Source organism: Apostichopus japonicus, chromosome 20 (genome assembly GCF_037975245.1).
Source record: "Apostichopus japonicus isolate 1M-3 chromosome 20, ASM3797524v1, whole genome shotgun sequence".
NCBI lineage: Eukaryota > Metazoa > Echinodermata > Holothuroidea > Aspidochirotida > Stichopodidae > Apostichopus > Apostichopus japonicus.
In genome coordinates this window covers 35,115,238-35,138,353 of record NC_092580.1, presented here as the reverse complement: position 1 = coordinate 35,138,353, position 23,116 = coordinate 35,115,238, and the positions used below count along the sequence as shown (strand labels likewise).

At 38.1% G+C, this 23,116-nt stretch overlaps 1 protein-coding gene across 5 annotated transcripts in view; it reads right to left on the bottom strand.

Annotated features, from left to right (window-relative positions):
- Positions 1 to 1,265: 1,265 nt before the first annotated feature.
- LOC139961605 (metabotropic glutamate receptor 6-like) overlaps positions 1,266 to 23,116 on the bottom strand; it is a 58,859-nt gene continuing 37,008 nt past the window's right edge. For 2 of the 5 annotated variants that reach the window (XM_071960924.1, XM_071960925.1), the window contains exons 3-8: positions 21,538 to 21,822; positions 11,963 to 12,133; positions 10,264 to 10,461; positions 5,421 to 6,472; positions 2,981 to 3,230; positions 1,275 to 1,985 (exon numbers count right to left, since the gene is read on the bottom strand). In XM_071960924.1, coding sequence (XP_071817025.1) covers positions 1,870 to 1,985; positions 2,981 to 3,230; positions 5,421 to 6,472; positions 10,264 to 10,461; positions 11,963 to 12,133; positions 21,538 to 21,822 — 2,072 coding nt within the window. In that variant the 3' untranslated portion in view covers positions 1,275 to 1,869. Of the gene's footprint in view, positions 1,986 to 2,980; positions 3,231 to 5,420; positions 6,473 to 10,263; positions 10,462 to 11,962; positions 12,134 to 21,537; positions 21,823 to 23,116 lie in introns of all 5 variants that reach the window. The other 3 variants (XM_071960923.1, XM_071960922.1, XM_071960927.1) reach the window with 3 other exon arrangements.

The window sequence follows — 23,116 nt, the reverse complement described above, 5'->3', positions numbered from 1 at the left end:
AGTATATGTATGTATTACATTGTGAGAGGTCAAGAATCTGAATTGTTAGTATATGTGTGTATTACATTGTGGGATGTCAAGAATCTGAATTGTTAGTATATGTGTGTATTACATTGTGAGAGGTCAAGAATCTGAATTGTTAGTATATGTGTGTATTACATTGTGAGAGGTCAAGAATCTGAATTGTTAGTATATGTGTGTATTACATTGTGAGAGGTCAAGAATCTGAATTGTTAGTATATGTGTGTATTACATTGTGAGAGGTCAAGAATCTGAATTGTTAGTATATGTGTGTATTACATTGTGAGAGGTCAAGAATCTGTCGGGTCTGGAATTCATGTGTAGTTCAGTGCAACATGATCATGTTACTCTGTGAATGACATTTTGTCTGGTTTATGGACCAATACTATCAGGACCCACAATAAGCTTCTTTTTTTTTTTACTAAGCATCATAAACATAATTTCAAGCCCTTTACATTTTATTCGCACAGAGGAATTTCAAATATGTTGCAGAAGCGAATCGACCAATGGACAAGGAGGAACAATTGCAAGCAATGTGATAACTTTTCTCTTTAACAAATCAACTCAAGACCTGTCATACGCTATACAGCTTTCTTCAAAAGTCAGCATCTAATCTACTCAGAACTTATATCACTATATTCTCTAAAGGTTAAGAAAAACATCAAATTGTGGTCTCATCAACCATCCGTTGGTGAACAAACACCACGAGTAACAATAAGACGTAAAACAAAGAACTTGAAAGCCTCTTGTTTGCTTAAATTTCTTCTAATATACAATATGACGTATGAAGCCAACTTTTAACTTGGGTCAATTCTTTCATCAAGTTTTACAATAATCAACCCCGATATTGTTTTTCTTTGTCTTCATAATGGTTTACATGTTGCCCAGATATGAAATACAAGAGGCATATGTTAAAATAATACTAGTCTCTTGAAGATAACGTTTTGCCAATGGATACAATATGTCTACTAATGCTAATATATATATATATATATATATATATATATATATATACATATACATTATGTTGGTTGGCGTCTATCTTGGCGCAGAGTGCTCTATGTCCATTGGACAGAGCGGAATATATGTTGTTTCTTGAGTTGTCTGAAGATCGCAATAAAGCGTGAAACTCCGAGTTACAACTACTAGTGTTCCACTAGTCTCATCTAGTATCAACATATATATATATATATATATATATATATATATATATATATATATACTAATATATACTAATATATACGAATATATATTATTTATATATATCGAGTCATTAACATGTGATCTGAAAATTTCTGTGAATATTTCAGGTTCTGCCTGGGTGCTTCATGTAACGCGGCAAGTTCCCAATACTTGCTAATATGGGAGGCTTTTAAACACTTTATTACTAGTGTTTTATCGTTAGGGCATGGAACAGTTTTTATGTTACCATTAATGAGGGTAAGAACTTGCCAAACATACGGACTTTGTGCAATTTTAACTTGCTATTCCATCCAGTTATGCATTGCAGCATAAAACATTCTAGTCATTTAGAAATTGGAAGAGAAACGTAACCGTCTTACAAACTAGACTTCTTATATTTGAAAAATGTTTATATACGGTGTTTGATATTACAGATATTACATATATATTGTGCGCATTCCATTGGAGGTTCCAATTATCCAAATTAATACTACATCAAGTAAATACTAGAGAATTTATCACTTGGAAAGTCGTGATCTGACACTATTAGAGTACAGTAATCCTCTTTCCCACTGAAAACTGGTAAATTCCATAGAATTTAGAGCTCGGAGACGTCATAATCTGAGGAGCTAGGCAAACTTAACGTCATTCTCATTACTGTGCTATTCAAACTCTGGTCGAATCCATAGAATTTAGTGCTCGGAGGATGTCATGGTCTGGCGGTCTTCGAGTAAAGTCATCTTCATCAAAATCCGAAGAGCCTTCCTCCTTCATGTCCACATCTAGGGAAAAGCAACGGTAGTTCAAAAGTGTTATTTATGTATATATATATATATATATATATATATATATATATATGATGTAAATGGCAACGTATATATGCGCGTAGGTCAGCAACTACGTGTGACGTTTTGTAAATGTAGTGCTTACAACATGTTAACAGCTGTTCTGACCCACTGACACATTATTTTCATCCCATCTGGGATATCACCTGCTTATCCCTTACAATATCGTAAATGCGCGAGCGCATAAGTGCACAGTATTTAATCACTAAAGGTTGCTCCGTGCTGGCTCCCCACCCCAACCTCTCTGCATCCATCCATATCCACATATCCATCCATCCATGTATATATCCATCCGTCAGTCCGTTCGTACGTTCGTCCGTTCGTGCGTTCGTCCGTTCGTCCGTTCGTCCGTTCGTCCGTTCGTCCGTTCATCCGTTCGTCCGTTCATCCGTTCAGCCGTTCAACCGTTCAGCCGTTCAGTCGTTCAACCGTTCAGCCGTTCGTCCGTTCATCCGTTCAGCCGTTCAGTCGTTCAGCCGATCATCCGATCATCCGTACGTCTGTTCATCCGTTCATCCATTCATCTATTCATTGATTTGGTTAGTTATCAGGGAGAGTATATGGTGGCTAAAGAACGGGCGTTTGATGTCTGCAATGTTTCAACGACGTTAAAGAATTGACGAATCATGCGGTATCCTTCATGAAGCTGAATATTAAGTGCTTTCATGCTCAGTAGCTTGACTGTTAAAGTTTCATTTCAAATGATTATATGGAGGGTGGTGTTACAAACGGGTTTTCCTTTTAGATCACCATTTCGATATTAACGTTGAGTTGATCACAATCGCTTACATATAACTATTCCACATTTGATCTTTAAATTAGAACAGTTTCAAATGGGGTGGGGAGAGGGCTGGTTTACTCACTTACAATCTTAAATTCAAAGTTGCAAATTGGACAGTTTTTGGACCCAGGTTATGAATTTGTTGACTTACCAGAGGATGCTGTGTAGGATGTTGGACCTATACTCGGTATTGGTCTTGCTAGTCTTACATCACCATTGTTTGTTTTACTATCCATTGAACCTCCCATTGACTTCTGCATACGACTGTTTAATACAACCCCCGGTTGTTTACGGTTTTTGTGAGGTGCTAATAAGACTATATACAACTTTGGAACGAAGATGCAACACAGTGTTACACTAGCAGACACAATGACGGAGAGACATAATAGGCACTGCTGGATCTGGCGAAGAAAAACAAAGTAAAGAAAGGTAACCACTATATGGCTGGATCGTTGTAACCAAAAGACAACAAGAAATAATGACATAAACTATATGTCCCAACCATATAGGATATATCATTTTAATTACTATATGAACCCAAGTCATCATCATCAAACCTTATTAAATGTGAGTGACAGTATATGATTGCAATCAAGCAACATACTATTATATGACAAACTATGCATGTGAGCAACCTACCATCACCGCTCATTATCATCTTGCTTGCAATTCATGTTTGCACAAATACGTATCGCCAATTAATTGTTCGCTTCTGTCGATAATTTGCCTAAGACTAGAATAAATAGATTCCACGAATAACTTAAACGGAGATTTCTTTGCCATACGTCACGAGTCAATGGTACAGTAATGAGAACGACGCTACAGGGCAAGTGTATTGTCACAGACCTCACGGTGACCCTAACAACTTAATAGGGCGAAAAATAAACACTTAATTAATTTAAAATTTACAGGCTGCTGCTTCAGAACAAACTTAAAATACATCTTATTTGATTAAGCCACTCGTGTTTCCCTGGACGTGACTGGATGTAATTCGATTTCTGGTTTACGTCTTTATCATTTGTACCACTACTCCAGTATACCAACTGAGCAACGAACCGGAAGATAGCTTCTAGATCTGACACAGCTAAGGGGGTTAATTTACATTGCTACAAACAATTCACAAATTTGTTTTCGAGTGACATCTTCTGATGTCGGCTCTCACACTACGTAAGGCTTACTGGTATGTTCAAATACCAGGCGGTTAAGTAGCGAATCTTTTAGACCTTGTCTATGGAAAGGAATCGAAGAATTGAAAATACATTGACAACACATTGCAACACTTAGCACATAACAACTGAAAATAAATCGTTTTGACGAAATACGCTATCCCAGGGCAAAACGTCAGAAATATGAAGATGAACGATTTCCACACTTCGTATCTCGGCAAAACGTAAACAAAAATGTTAAAAGCAACATTTATGTTCTAACAGTGCAAAACATTAAACTAATAATATTTTCAGCGATTTAGTGACTCGACAAAACGTTAGTATTAAGGTTTTCATATTTCAAGCAAGCGCACAAAACAGACATTTTCAGATACTACTCGCAATGCCTGGCGTCAATATAACAAGCACGAAATTCTGAACAAAACGTCGAAATTTCACGAGAAGTTAATATTAGATGTAAAATAGTTGCACTTTGGGGATCAGGTGTAAAGGCTGTTAAGAAAAAAGTCGAAATGGGTTTAAACATTCGCAGCATCAAGAATTTTCAGATGGAATATGCCATTTTGGGACACACTAGTCGAATTTCAGACAAATCAGTCGAAAGCTAGCTATAAAAAGAAACCTGCGAGAAGGCAAACCATCATAGTTGCAACTTAAAGACGAAATAGTCCAAATTTGGAGCCAAAATTTAAAATATTTGAGGTGAACATTAAAGAAAATAGTTGAAATTTGGATTTATAGTAACATGATATAGAGTCGAAATTTCACGGAACAAGTAGAATTTAACAAATTAAACCACATTTGGTATTAAAAGTCAAATATTCGAGATTTTCTTAGGAAATTGTCGAAATTTTGGGAATAAATTTTGCAATTGTCCCAATGTCTCATCTTGGCCACCGTAGCATCTACAATAATAAGTTACCTAAGGCAGATCCGGATACCCCCCCCCCCCCCTCCATCCCCACCACGCTCAAGCGGTTTACTGTTTGCTCACTTTTTAATAGCTTCCAGCGTCACTGTCGTTTGCTGTCGTTGAGTAGCTTTGATAATATCGTGGTCAGCCCTCAATGTATCTTATATGAATCTACACGTCACTATACTTACATCTTAACATGTTTATAATTGACTATACAAAGCAGTTTATCACTTCAACAAAGAAAGTTTCTTAGCAAATCAAGATCGTAATTAACAGTTTAAATTTTGGATATTTTTCATAGCAAACGACATTACATACTGTCTGTAGAATGTGTTCACTGCAAAATACCCGGATATCTGGATATTGAATATCAAAATTGACTCGATCGGAAATAGTCTCAGAAAGAACATGCCATCATGGTTACTTTAAATATAAGAAGAAGTCTGTACCTACTTACCTTATTATATGTTAAATTATTATTACACATAACGGTGCGCACTGTGAATTACCTTGTAATCTGTGGATGCTGTTCCCACTACGATGGGAATGAAGGCGGTCCACACTATACAGGTTGTGTACATTGTGAAAGCTATAAATTTAGCCTCATTGAAGTTCTCGGGCATTTTACGAGTTTTGAATGCGTACACTGTGCATAGTAAAACCAAAAACATTGCATATACTAGGGAAGTAACTTCAGCCAGATCAGAGGCGGAACAGTCAATAATAACCCTGTTCCATTCAGCTTTCTCTCTGGTTACTGCAGGTGGATGTATCAACAGCCATGCAACTGTTACAAATACTTGTACGGATACTAATAATAAACATATGACGATCTGAGATCTTGGGCTGGTGTACTGGGGTCGCTTCACTGACCTTTTACCACTGTTAAATATTCTATAAACACGGTTAGTTTTTGTAAAAAGAGCAGAATAGGAAATTACTAACGGTATTCCAAGCATAATTCTCCTCAAACCACAAATAATGTCACTCGGCGGCGCTAAAATCACTACGGGTGATACGAAAGTTAATAAAATTCCCGACAGAAGTACGTAGCACAACTCTCTGCCAGAGGCCCGTATTACTGGTGTGTTCTGGTACTTGATGAAAACAATGATGGTAAACATGGTAAAGAAAATTCCGACGACTGATAAAGCTGCAGGAATGATGGAGAATGCCTCATTCCATCGCAGGTATTCGTCATCGATATCAACGCAAGTGCTCTTGTCCTTGGACGGCATTTTATACTTAGAACAATTCGCACACGTAAACTCATCTTGTAGAATCTGGTAGGGCTGACAGCGAATACATATCCAACAGCATCTGTCTGTATGTAGCATTTGTGTAATCAAACCGGCTTCGCATGGTGCCACACAAATGGATCCTGGTAATTTGTCATTAAACTTTCCCCAGTGAAGTAAACTTTTGTTTATCACTAATTGATCATCCCAAGTACCAACCGGTACGTACTCGAACGTTGAATCACTGGATTTACGATATTGATAAAGTTGGTAACTTCCTGGGCGATCACCGTCCCGATTAAATCGAACACTGCCACTTTTACCTGTAGGTGCAATAGATATAGATGACTGAATATTTCCAGTACAAAATATAAAAACTGAGGCAATAAATTATAACCTTTTGACGAAAGAAAGCTACATCATTATGCCTTGCTAATCTCGTTTAACATTGTGCCTATAACTCTATCCCCAATCGACGAGCGTCGCTCACTAATATTACAACTTTAATCTGTGTACGTTTTGTAAAATAAGATACTGGTGTTCACCATTTAAAGCAGTCTCTGGTCCCTACATCTCACCAAAGCGATCTTGCTTCCAAATGTTTTGTCCCTGTATCCCACCAGGGGCACTAAGTCCCGCTTGAGCACAAAACGTTTACAAATTATTATTTTTCAAGCCTAATCCAATGCTACCTACATTGCACAAAGGTGCATTTACTACCAACGGCTTCCACCCTGGACCCCACATCTGATGCGCAACACGTTTAGAAGTTATTTTTGTCCAAGCTTTAATATTTGCATATTTATGTGGACTCACGTGCTGATGTGTGCCATTATAAAGTAGTTATTGACCCCTATATTGTACCAAAGGGTTTGAGCTCCACCAAGGGCAATTTTCGGGCCCCTGGACCCCACGCTACTATGAAGGATGTGCAGAAGTTCATTTTCAATTGCTAAGGGTGCGAGAAGTAGAAAGGGTTCAGAACTACTGATCAATCGGATACAGAAATTCATTTTGTGTCTTAGGTCATTACGATGGTCAGAGTAGCCCATGATAGTAAGACAGCTGTAGTAGTTAGAACAAAGGAATACGGGATTATGTCACAAAGAGGGCAGTATAATATTGATGTTAAAGGGATTAGGTCACAAAGAGGGCAGTATAATATTGATGTTAAAGGGATTAGGTCACAAAGAGGTCAGTATAATATTGATGTTAAAGGGATTAGGTCACAAAGAGGTCAGTATAATATTGATGTTAAAGGGATTAGGTCACAAAGAGGGCAGTATAATATTGATGTTAAAGGGATTAGGTCATAAAGAGGGCAGTATAATATTGATGTTAAAGGGCGCAGTGTCTAATGAGATAACTTTCTACTTTGCTGATGATAGTTTCTTTCCACTGGACGTAACAACTACCGTAGCGTACATATCCTCCAAGACCATGCAAATACTGTATGGAGTACCGTATAAGAACCGTATGGATTTGGCTTGGCGCTGATCTAGTTGCCGCCCATATGATGGTTGTGCTACCTTTTTCATGATGTCTACAACTACTTTACATTATCGCTCTACCTCTGTGTATTGTCTTTCTTATACGTCCTGTGACATTGTTTTATGATGTTCTCTTTTTTTGTGACATTCGTATGTTCTTACTTACCATTTGGATGTTTTCTTGATCTGTTGTCATTTGCTTTGAAATGTACTATTTTTTCTAATCGGTATCTGTGTAACTGTTTTACTAGACACTGTCATGTCGTTGCTATGGACGCTGATATATACGCTTGGCTGATCATTACCTACGTGTTTTGTCAGTGAGTTGGTTTCTATTCCAATTCATGGAAAACCTACTACATGTCTACAGTAAATCTGATCAACTGCGATATCGATCAAGGAACTCTAATGCAAGACCTGACAAATCATTGCTCCTGATTTTAAAGGAAATGGAATACTTTAGCTATCACGGAAAGTGATCTGATTGTCACTTAAAACACATTAACATAGCAATCAGCAAAAAAAAACATTACATATAATTGTGTAGACGTAGCTGTTTTACTGAAACTTGGCTTCAGGAGAACGATTCGGTGTTTGAAAATGAGATGACACCCACTGGTTTCAAACTTTTCTGGATTTGCAGGGGTTCCCGTGGTGGTGGGGTTGCCGTAGTATCTTCAAGTTTATCTCCAATAACTGAATCTGCCTGATTTCAAATCCTTTGAAACTTTGCAGTGGCGTAGGAAGGTACTTTTGAGTTGGGGGGCTGAAGACTGATGGCCGGCCTGGGGGAGGGGTCTAAGGGGAGGGGGTGTCCCCCTCCCCTTTGTAATTTTTTGCATTTCTAGGTGGCCTCAGATGCAATTTGGTGCAATATAGCACACTTCAACACTCACTGCATTTTGTAAACTTAATTTTGTATTTTCACCTGGCCTTAGATGCAATTTGGTGCTCCAAATGAGATTTTTTTCTCATTTGGAAATGAAAAAGGCGTTTTCTGACTTGCGAACCGGGGGGCGGAATGATACTTCCGCCCCTCCACATTTTTCACTGGGGGGGGGGGGGGGGCTGGCGCCCCCCAGCCCCCCCCCCCCCCGGTCCTACGCCCTTGAAACTTTGCGTATCCAGTTTCTTGGATTGGGAAGTTCTTTCAAACTTTTTTCCTTCTATTTGACGCCCTCCTACACGGAAAACGGTTTCACCTTATCATTATTTCAGACTGAATAACATTGTTTCCTGGAGATTGTGCACTACACAAGATCAATTTCTTATCTGTGGGGATTTCAGTTTTCATGTGGATAATCCTCGGGACTCATCAGTCACTAACTTATTTCGAACCATTTAGTCGGCAACAGAATGTCTTTGGTCCAATATATCGGGGTAGACATACACTTGACCTCCTTATTACTGGCAGTGAGCAACAGTTGTCAGTGAAATTTCGTCACACAATTTCCATCTCTGTCACCACCATGCGGTACTCACAACCTAGACCTTTCTAAGCCTAACTTCCTACCTATATTGCTTCCCGCAGTTTTCGTAATTTCATTCTAAGGACTTTTAAACTTGATTATTTCGATATTGATAACAGTATTATATACTATAACAAAATACTTATTAAATATTTGGATAATCATGCTTCATATGTCGTCATCGTCATCGTCATCGTCATCGTCATCGTCATCGTCATCGTCATCGTCATCGTCATCGTCATCATGAAGATGATGATGATGATGATGATGATGATGATGATGATGATGATGATGATGATGATGATGACGATGACGATGACGATGACGATGACGATGACGATGACGATGACGATGACGATGACGATGACGATGACGATGACGATGACGATGACGATGACGATGACGATGACGATGACGATGACGATGACGATGACGATGACGATGACGATGACGATGACGATGACGATGACGATGACGATGACGATGACGATGACGATGACGATGACGATGACGATGACGATGACGATGACGATGACGATGATGATGATGATGATTATGATTATTATGATTATTATGATTATTATGATTACGATTATTATGATTATGATTATTATGATTATGATTATTATGATTATGATTATTATGATTATTATTATGATTATTATGATTATTATTATTATTATTATTATTATTATTATTATTATTATTATTATTAATATTAATATTATTACAGATCGGAATGCCCTAGTTCAAATGTCGGTTGGGTTTGAGTTTTGCAATGGATTTCGGTGGAGCTCGGTGGATGTTTTTCATTGCTTTTCATACCACGTTTGTAGCGTATAATTACGGTCGTATCAAACCGTCTTTAAACTTCCGTGGTGATTAAAAACTATACAAGCAAATGAAAGTTCAGTGGCAGTAAATATTGTATTTATATTAGCAGTTCTAAGAGTTTTTGTTGTTGTTATTAAAGATGTGCCACAACCAACATCTATTCAAATGAAAGTTGTATCTAAATTTGGGATAAGATGGCGTCAAAAAGTAGAAAAGGGCTTATATGCACATAAGAGCATCTTTGGTCATTTAGCACAAGCTTTGTTTCAAGATCAGTGAAATTTTAACTATCAAGTGTTGAAGATAACATGAGATAATTACCTTCAAAGGTTGTTCTGTTAAGATATTGTAGTAGCTCTGATCCGTCTATATTCTGCATCGCAGAACACAAACCTCTAATGCCATTGCACACATTTGAATGCATCAAGTGCAGCGCATGCGCAAAGGCATACACTGCGTCAATAACGAATGGAACTTTTCCTTCATGTCTGAATGTCTCTTTCGATAGGCTCTCTGTTCCTAAGTAGAGACGAAGATAACGTGAAAGTGAAAATAACAGCATAGGTCGCAGCAATTTAGTGCAGGGTTTTCTTTACGTGATGGAACATCCAACAACTTTGTGATCTGAGCTCGTAAGGTATGATCTTCCAAACCTAACGTGATGAATACTAATTATATTCTTGTATATTGCCCTCTATTTTATAATGCCTACACACATATATATATATATATATATATATATAGTAACCATTGTCTGCAGTAATAAATTGCACTTTGATTTCAATATGACCTTTTTAATGCAACAAACATTTCTAGTCTACAATGATACCGCTATCTAGTCCTAACAAAACTAGTCTGCAATGACACCGCTATCTAGTCCTAACAAAACTAGTCTGCAATGACACCGCTAACCAGGGCCCTAACAAAACTAGTCTGCAATGATACCGCTAACCAGGGCCCTAACAAAACTAGTCTGCAATGATACTGCCAACCAGTCCTAACAAACTAGTCAGCAATGATACCGCCAACCAGTCCTAACAAACTAGTCTGCAATGATACCGCTAACCAGGGCCCTAACAAAACTCTGCTGTAACTCACTGTCACTAAAATCTTAGAAACTTATGTTTGGACAATTCCTTGTGTAGGGTACCATTTGTTGAGTGGTTATAGACACAAAAGCAAAAGTATCTGAAAGTGGTCACAAAAGTTTAAAACAATTTTTGATTTTTTTTTCTTTTAATATCTATTTGAATGTTCCAATGACAATTTTTGTGATCATTTAATTCACGGTGACACATATTGAGTAATTGGCAATCTACACTATAAAGTACCTTTAACAATTCTGGGTGTATGTACTACACGCAGGATGTAAATTACCATGTAAACCTACATCTATAGATAAAAACCCTCTTTGTGCAGCTCCAGTAACGAGTTATGCTGCCTTCACAACTGCGGAGAGTTTTATTAAAAGAGGGTCTCATTACCATTCTCAGACCCAATAACTTGCTTCTTATTGATCAAGATCCCCAACCGAACCCCACATGTTCATTTACATCAAGGAAGGACTATTGATCGCGCCTCCCTTAAACCTTCCTTGCCACCTACGTAATTATTACATCATCTTAATCCTTTTTGACACATTGAGATCGATATCAAAACTCGAAGATCATTTTCAGGAGTCTGGATTCATTAACTTGGAAGTGAAATGTTGCAGCCAGTTTAGGTTTTAACCAGCATTTATTAATCAATAGTTTGATATTTTAACATCAATAAGCCAAGCAAGCTCTTGGACGCCTTTGCAAATATCATTCGTGTCACTTAAAATAAGACCGAAACGGAGAAAACTCGTTTCTTATGAGCTGTTAAAATCCATTAATTCACAGTTGTAAGACAAATATGATGTCACACAACACTCCTTTTCTTCTCTCGATGGCGGTTTATGTTTGCTATTCTCTTTTGTTTCTACTCTCTGTTTGAGACACAGAGATGGTTTCAGTTTCAAAGTAATCTCCACACGTACCGTTACATATTCCCTGTTGCTGTTTCGCTTCCGTGTCGTTCATACTTCTCCCTATTCGACTGTGACTGGCGGAAAATTTACACTTGAACGTAGCTTCCCAGTACTCCTTAAACCATCTCGTATCAGTTATGTGGTTGTACGGATCCAAAGATAAAAAATATTCCTTGAAACCTAAAATATTGGAGATTGAAGCATATTAATTTCATGTCATATAGTACTTGCAACTAATAGTCACAAGTAGTTGACATGTAGTGAATTACATGGCGTAGTGGACCTGTAAATAATGGTTTCATGTAAATGGCGTACAGTGAATTACATGGCATACAGAACATGGAACTAATAGTCACAAGTAGTTGACATGTAGTGAATTACATGGCGTAGTGGACCTGTAAATAATGGTTTCATGTATATGGCGTCCAGTGAATTACATGGCATACAGAACATGGAACTAATAGTCACAAATAGTTAACATGTAGTGAATTACATGGCGTAGTGGACCTGTAACTAATGGTTTCTTGTAAATGGCGTCCAGTGAATTACATGGCATACAGAACATGGAACTAATAGTCACAAGTAGTTGACATGTAGTGAATTACATGGCGTAGTGGACCTGTAACTAATGGTTGAAAGTATATGGCGTACAGTGAATTTCATGTCATATAGTACTTGCAACTAATAGTCACAAATAGTTGACATGTAGTGAATTACATGGCGTAGTGGACCTGTAACTAATGGTTTCTTGCAAATGGCGTACAGTGAATTACATGGCACACAGAACATGGAACTAATAGTCACAAGTAGTTGACATGTAGTGAATTACATGGCGTAGTGGACCTGTAAATAATGGTTTCATGTAAATGGCGTACAGTGAATTACATGGCATACAGAACATGGAACTAATAGTCACAAGTAGTTGACATGTAGTGAATTACATGGCGTAATGGACCTGTAAATAATGGTTTCATGTATATGGCGTACAGTGAATTACATGGCATACAGAACATGGAACTAATAGTCACAAATAGTTAACACGTAGTGAATTACATGGCGTAGTGGACCTGTAACTAATGGTTTCTTGTAAATGGCGTCCAGTGAATAACATGGCATACAGAACATGGAACTAATAGTCACAAGTAGTTGACATGTAGTGAATTACATGGCGTAGTGGACCTGTAACTAATGGTTGAAAGTATATGGCGTACAGTGAATTTCATGTCATATAGTACTTGCAACTAATAGTCACAAATAGTTGACATGTAGTGAATTACATGGCGTAGCGGACCTGTAAATAATGGTTTCATGTATATGGCGTACAGTGAATTACATGGCATACAGAACATGGAACTAATAGTCACAAATAGTTAACATGTAGTAAATTACATGGCGTAATGGACCTGTAAATAATGGTTTCATGTATATGGCGTACAGTGAATTACATGGCATACAGAACATGGAACTAATAGTCACAAGTAGTTGACATGTAGTGAATTACATGGCGTAGTGGACCTGTAAATAATGGTTTCATGTAAATGGCGTACAGTGAATTACATGGCATACAGAACATGGAACTAATAGTCACAAGTAGTTGACATGTAGTGAATTACATGGCGTAATGGACCTGTAAATAATGGTTTCATGTATATGGCATACAGTGAATTACATGGCATACAGAACATGGAACTAATAGTCACAAATAGTTAACACGTAGTGAATTACATGGCGTAGTGGACCTGTAACTAATGGTTTCTTGTAAATGGCGTCCAGTGAATAACATGGCATACAGAACATGGAACTAATAGTCACAAGTAGTTGACATGTAGTGAATTACATGGCGTAGTGGACCTGTAACTAATGGTTTCTTGTAAATGGCGTCCAGTGAATAACATGTCATATAGTACTTGCAACTAATAGTCACAAATAGTTGACATGTAGTGAATTACATGGCGTAGTGGACCTGTAACTAATGGTTCCTTGCAAATGGCGTCCAGTGAATTACATGGCACACAGAACATGGAACTAATAGTCACAAGTAGTTGACATGTAGTGAATTACATGGCGTAGTGGACCTGTAAATAATGGTTTCATGTATATGGCGTACAGTGAATTACATGGCATACAGAACATGGAACTAATAGTCACAAATAGTTAACATGTAGTGAATTACATGGCGTAGTGGACCTGTAACTAATGGTTTCTTGTAAATGGCGTCCAGTGAATAACATGGCATACAGAACATGGAACTAATAGTCACAAATAGTTGACATGTAGTGAATTACATGGCGTAATGGACCTGTAAATAATGGTTTCATGTATATGGCGTACAGTGAATTACATGGCATACAGAACATGGAACTAATAGTCACAAGTAGTTGACATGTAGTGAATTACATGGCGTAGTGGACCTGTAACTAATGGTTTCTTGTAAATGGCGTCCAGTGAATAACATGGCATACAGAACATGGAACTAATAGTCACAAGTAGTTGACATGTAGTGAATTACATGGCGTAGTGGACCTGTAAATAATGGTTTCATGTAAATGGCGTACAGTGAATTACATGGCATACAGAACATGGAACTAATAGTCACAAATAGTTAACATGTAGTGAATTACATGGCGTAGTGGACCTGTAACTAATGGTTGAAAGTATATGGCGTACAGTGAATTTCATGTCATATAGTACTTGCAACTAATAGTCACAAATAGTTGACATGTAGTGAATTACATGGCGTAGTGGACCTGTAAATAATGGTTTCATGTAAATGGCGTACAGTGAATTACATGGCATACAAAACATGGAACTAATAGTCACAAGTAGTGGACATGTCTTGAATAATGTGACACATAGAACTTGCAACAAATGGTCCCAATGAGTCGGGTAGGAAAACCCGAATCCGGACTCGGACTCGAGTCCGAACTCAAGTCCTTTTCCTATTGGACTTGGCTCGGACTCTGACCTCTGTGGACTCGGACTTGAGGCCGAGTCTATTCAAAGTCCACCAGCATTACTTGATAATGTGGCAGGATATACTAGCTATTTTTGTGTGATTAGGATTGTCGCTCTATTACAAGTACAAAAGTCAAGTTGAACCTCTTAACTTTAACATTGCCATGCTGTGTGATTTATGGCTGTGTTGTACACTTCTAAAGTAGTATCTTTACTACAATAAGAGCGAATGAAAGGTTTAACAATTAAGAGCAGTTGGTTTGCTGGGTCTGAAAGTATACCAGGAAAGTACAGAAGGCCGAGTCAATCACTGGAAGGAACAAGGACAATATGAGACGCAAGAGCTTGAATTTGCATCGTGGTATTAGTATTACAAGCTACTTAGTGATTATTGCAAACCTTGCACAATACAAAACAATCAACTGTGAGGCTCTACAGTGCATATTTTCAGTGAAGCTCCTAAAAGCATCTTAATCAAACCATAAAGATATCATGAGCTCTGAGGATGAGATCAACTATTATTTTGCATCCTGAGTGTTCACAAATTTGACAGTGAATCCACTATGTAGACTGCTCCATGTTAAACAAGGCTAAATAACTGCTACAAAGGAGGTTCTTGCTCTTATAGTTATCTTAATCAGATGTGAATAAACTAACTAGCAGCATATATCTATAGGTCCCTGCATGGTTGCAGCTGGCCTGTCTATGTGAAGTTTGTAGACTAATTATGTACAGATCAGTCTGGATTTAGGCGTGCACTCACAACATAAACCTTGAATTTGATACCTCAATATAAATTATGCAGTGCCCATATGTACTATCTTCTTGATTTATGGTTGGGGGAATGCACGGGTTCAGCACAGTATTGGGAGGGATGCGGATCGGTATGTGTATAATGTCCACTTCACAAATCTTGGGGTAAGTAAAAAGAGCCCAAATGAAAACTCTGTCCCCTGATGTCAAGATTACACTGACTATATTAAGCTGTAGCACAGATTTAATTCTGTGGGATAGAACCGCACTGCTGTCGAATCCCCGTGGGTGAAAGTAACTCATCCACTAATACCATCCATCATATATGTCACTGATACCATCCATCATACATGTCACTAATACCATCCATCATACATGTCACTGATACCATCCATCATACATGTCACTGATACCATCCATCATACATGTCACTAATACCATCCATCATACATGTCACTGAAACCATCCATCATACATGTCACTAATACCATCCATCATACATGTCACTGATACCATCCATGATACATGTCACTGATACCATCCACGATACATGTCACTAATACCATCCATCATACATGTCACTGATACCATCCATCATACATGTCACTGATACCATCCATCATACATGTCACTGATACCATCCATCATACATGTCACTGATACCATCCATCATACATGTCACTAATACTATCCATCATACATATCACTAATACCATCCATGATACATGTCACTGATACCATCCATCATACATGTCACTAATACTATCCATCATACATGTCACTGATACCATCCATCATACATGTCACTAATACTATCCATCATACATATCACTAATACCATCCATGATACATATCACTAATACCATCCATCATGCATGTCACTGATACCATCTACCATACATGTCACTGATACCATCCATCATACATGTCACTGATACCATTCATCAAACATGTCACTGATACCATCCATCATACATGTCACTGATACCATCCGTGATACATGTCACTGATACCATCCATCATACATGTCACTGATACCATCTACCATACATGTCACTGATACCATCCATCATACATGTCACTGATACCATCCATCATACATGTCACTAATACCATCCATCATACATGTCACTGAAACCATCCATCATACATGTCACTGATACCATCCATCATACATGTCACTAATACCATCCATCATACATGTCACTGAAACCATCCATCATACATGTCACTGATACCATCCATCATACATGTCACTGATACCATCCATCATACATGTCACTGATACCATCCATCATACATGTCACTGATACCATCCGTGATACATGTCACTGATACCATCCATCATACATGTCACTGATACCATCCATCATACATGTCACTTATACCATCCATGATACATGTCACTAATACCATTCATCAAACATGTCACTAATACCATCCATCATACATGTCACTGATACCATCCATCATACATGTCACTAATACCATCCATCATACATGTCACTGATACCATCCATCATACATGTCACTAATACCATCCATCATACATGTCACTAATACCATCCGTGATACATGTCACTCATACCATCCATCATACATGTCACTGATACCATCCATCATACATGTCACTGATACCATCCGTGATACATGTCACTCATACCATCCATCATACATGTCACTGATACCATCCATCATACATGTCACTCATACCATCCATCATACATGTCACTGATACCATTCATCATACATGTCACTAATACCATCCATCATACATGTCACTGATACCATCCATCATACATGTCACTGATACCATCCATCATACATGTCACTGATACCATCCATCATACATGTCACTGATACCATCCATCATACATGTCACTGATACCATTCATCATACATGTCACTGATACCATTCATCATACATGTCACTGATACCATCTACCATACATGTCACTGATACCATCCATCATACATGTCACTAATACCATTCATCAAACATGTCACTGATACCATCCATCATACATGTCACTGATACCATCCATCATACATGTCACTAATACCATCCATGATACATGTCACTGATACCATCCATCATACATGTCACTAATACCATCCATCATACATGTCACTAATACCATCCGTGATACATGTCACTCATACCATCCATCATACATGTCACTGATACCATCCATCATACATGTCACTGATACCATCCGTGATACATGTCACTCATACCATCCATCATACATGTCACTGATACCATCCATCATAAATGTCACTCATACCATCCATCATACATGTCACTGATACCATTCATCATACATGTCACTAATACCATTCATCATACATGTCACTGATACCATCCATCATACATGTCACTGATACCATTCATCATACATGTCACTCATACCATCCATCATACATGTCACTGATACCATCCATCATACATGTCACTGATACCATTCATCATACATGTCACTGATACCATTCATCATACATGTCACTGATACCATTCATCATACATGTCACTCATACCATCCATCATACATGTCACTGATACCATCCATCATACATGTCACTGATACCATTCATCATACATGTCACTGATACCATCCATCATACATGTCACTAATACCATCCATCATACATGTCACTGATACCATCCATCATACATGTCACTGATACCATCCATCATACATGTCACTGATGCCATCCATCATACATGTCACTGATACCATCCATCATACATGTCACTAATACCATCCGTGATACATGTCACTGATACCATCCATCATACATGTCACTGATACCATCCATCATACATGTCACTGATACCATCCATCATACATGTCGCTGATACCATCCATCATACATGTCACTGATACCATCCATCATACATGTCACTGATACCATCCATCATACATGTCACTGATACCATTCATCATACATGTCACTCATACCATCCATCATACATGTCACTGATACCATTCATCATACATGTCACTGATACCATTCATCATACATGTCACTGATACCATCCATCATACATGTCACTAATACCATCCATCATACATGTCACTGATACCATCCATCATACATGTCACTGATACCATCCATCATACATGTCACTGATACCATCCATCATACATGTCACTGATACCATCCATCATACATGTCACTGATACCATCCATCATACATGTCACTGATACCATCCATCATACATGTCACTGATACCATCCATCATACATGTCACTGATACCATCCATCATACATGTCACTAATACCATCCATCATACATGTCACTGATACCATCCGTGATACATGTCACTGATACCATCCATCATACATGTCACTGATACCATCCACCATACATGTCACTGATACCATCCATCATACATGTCACTGATACCATCCACCATACATGTCACTGATACCATCCATCATACATATCACTAATACCATTCATCATACATGTCACTGATACCATCCATCATACATGTCACTGATACCATCCATCATACATGTCACTGATACCATCCATCATACATGTCACTGATACCATCCATCATACATGTCACTGATACCATCCATCATACATGTCACTGATACCATCCATCATACATGTCACTGATACCATCCATCATACATGTCACTGATACCATCCATCATACATGTCACTGATACCATCCATCATACATGTCACTGATACCATCCATCATACATGTCACTAATACCATCCATCATACATGTCACTGATACCATTCATCATACATGTCACTGATACCATCCATCATACATGTCACTGATACCATCCATCATACATGTCACTGATACCATCCATCATACATGTCACTGATACCATCCATCATACATGTCACTGATACCATCCATCATACATGTCACTGATACCATCCATCATACATGTCACTGATACCATCCATCATACATGTCACTGATACCATCCATCATACATGTCACTCATACCATCCATCATACATGTCACTAATACCATCCATCATACATGTCACTGATACCATCCATCATACATGTCACTGATACCATCCATCATACATGTCACTGATACCATCCATCATACATGTCACTGATACCATCCATCATACATGTCACTGATACCATCCATCATACATGTCACTGATACCATCCATCATACATATCACTAATACCATCCATCATACATGTCACTGATACCATCCATCATACATGTCACTAATACCATCCATCATACATGTCACTGATACCATCCATCATACATGTCACTGATACCATCCATCATACATGTCACTGATACCATCCATCATACATGTCACTAATACTATCCATCATACATATCACTAATACCATCCATCATACATGTCACTGATACCATCCATCATACATGTCACTGATACCATCCATCATACATGTCACTGATACCATCCATCATACATGTCACTGATACCATCCATCATACATGTCACTAATACTATCCATCATACATATCACTAATACCATCCATGATACATGTCACTGATACCATCCATCATACATGTCACTAATACTATCCATCATACATGTCACTGATACCATCCATCATACATGTCACTAATACTATCCATCATACATATCACTAATACCATCCATGATACATATCACTAATACCATCCATCATACATGTCACTAATACTATCCATCATACATGTCACTAATACCATCCATCATACATATCACTGATACCATCCATCATACATGTCACTGATACTATCCATCATACATATCACTAATACTATCCATCATACATATCACTAATACCATCCATCATACATGTCACTGATACCATCCATCATACATGTCACTGATACCATCCATCATACATGTCACTGATACCATCCATCATACATGTCACTGATACCATCCATCATACATGTCACTAATACTATCCATCATACATATCACTAATACCATCCATGATACATGTCACTGATACCATCCATCATACATGTCACTAATACTATCCATCATACATGTCACTGATACCATCCATCATACATGTCACTGATACCATCCATCATACATGTTACTTTCCATGAGTACCAAGTCACTCTGGTGGGTCACAGTGGTCTCGAGGGTAACCCCTTCCCACATACATAGATATGCCCGTTTGTTCTGTACTTTCCTTATCCTTCCTTCTACTTTATATACAGTATGTTCCCTAAGGCCTGTGCTTTTGTGTGGAAAAGTCAAGTCTATAGGTTTCAACTATAGGTTGGTATGGTACGCCCTCTTCCATAATGTCCGGTTCACAAGAGAGGCTCAACAATGCAGTCGGACTCGGACCCATGTGGACTCGGACTTTGCTAGGACTCGAGGCCTTGTGGACTCGGCTCTACTCCAACCCTGCCAATTAGATAGCCGGCTACTGTGTCCAACCGAGCACCTCCTTTCGCCGATACATACCGTAGTATGTGCATTTACACGCCTATCTATGCCAGCAAATAGAACACACAGCACTTCTAGCAAACAACACTTTGCAAATGACTAAATCACAAACGCGGTAAGATTTTCGATTGATAATCCATGTAACCAATAATATGCCGTTATGGTATGTAAATTTTATGCACGTAGGTAGAATAGTCGACAAAGTCCATAGTAATTCATTCTCTTAGAGTAACAGCTCAAATTCTTTTCATTCATGCCATCACAACACTGTGAGGACAGCATCTTCCTCTTAGATAACTACAGGTCTCAAATTCTTTGACTTTGTTGTTTCCATTTGTTTGCATTTTATTCAGGTGGTACAATAAAACGTATTTAATGATTATTAAAGACAATTATTAAAGACAATAAAGGCAATATGACAATTGTTTGTAAATACCATTGTCTTGATCCGCAGAATGCGACAAAGTTATAGCACCCTCAGCCACTTCTTTGTAGTTTTCGACAGGTGTGTATTTGTTGCCCCAATCGTCGCTACCAACCCAGTTAAATCTACCGACGAGATTCGCTCGTTGTACGGCCGCCAATAAGCGTTCGGTGTCGTGTTCAGAGGCAAAGACAACAACTCCTCTTGCGGCAGTTTCGTTAAGATATTCTACGATTTGGTCGTAGTCTGCATCTACCGAGTCCCGTCCGATTACTTCGGATGTCGCCAAGCAAACGTCTGGAAATGAGTATACAAAATTATTGTCAGAAGCGCTGTAGTTATGGAGGTGCAACTCCCCTTACATTGATATTCGCCATCAACAGAGCTGAGGGTTTACTATTCCATACAGTGGGGTTAAATAATTGTAAACAATTAAAACTACAGTAATGTTGAAAAGTTGTAACTCCTCCTACAGCAGGACTGAGGGTTGTTGCAGCATCTCCCGAATGGCCGAGGGATTGATACTCACCTCCAACAGGGCTGAGGGATTGTAACTCCCCTTACAGTGGGACTGAGGGCCGTACCTCCCCGCAGCAGGGCTGAGAGGTTCAACTACACTTCCATCAGGGCTGAGGGATTGTAACCCCCCTTAATGGGACTGAGGGGCCGTAACTCGCCCCCCCCCCCCCCACCAGGGCTGAGAGGTTAAAAATACACCTACACCAGAAGAGGGATTGTAACTCCCTTACAGTGGGACAGAGGGACCGTAACTTTTCCACAGCTGGGCTGAGAGGTATCAACTACACCTCCAGCAGGGCCGAGGGTTGATTCGAAGTTATAATCACGTGACAACAACATCAATACAACGGTTTCTTATCTTCTTAACGGTATATAATATATCAAAACTAATCTTGTGCCTACACTCATAATTAAAGTTTAATGTGGAAACAATATTTATTAGTGGTTTAGAGTTCCTATAAATTATATATATATATAATATACCTGATATATATATACCTGATATATTAATATATATATATATATATATATATAAATATATATATATATATATATATATATATATATATATTGCATTAACATAAAGTCTGTTCAAAGTATCTCTTTCGAGATCCGGCTTTAGGAATCACAAATGATTTCGAGTTGGTTAGCATCATGTTTGATCTTTAGAGTAAGGCAAAATATGTCACCAAAAACAGAACTAGTATTGTTCGATACAGGTGACAAACGCCTACAGTGGAATTACGACCTTCCTTACCGGTTTCGAACCTCTGGACATACAATCAGCGTCCATAGCCTAGTGGTTAGGGTGTCCGCGTACACAGCGGAAGGCCCGTGGTTCGAATCCCGGTGGAGGCTGAAAGTTTTTTCACTGCTCTTGATTTACCAACTCATTACGATTTTCATTTTTATATATATATACCTGATATATATATATATATATATATATATACCTGATATATATATATATATACCTGCTATATATATACCTGCTACATATATATATATATATATATATATATATATATATATATATATATATATAATGAAAACGTAATGAGAAGGAAAATAT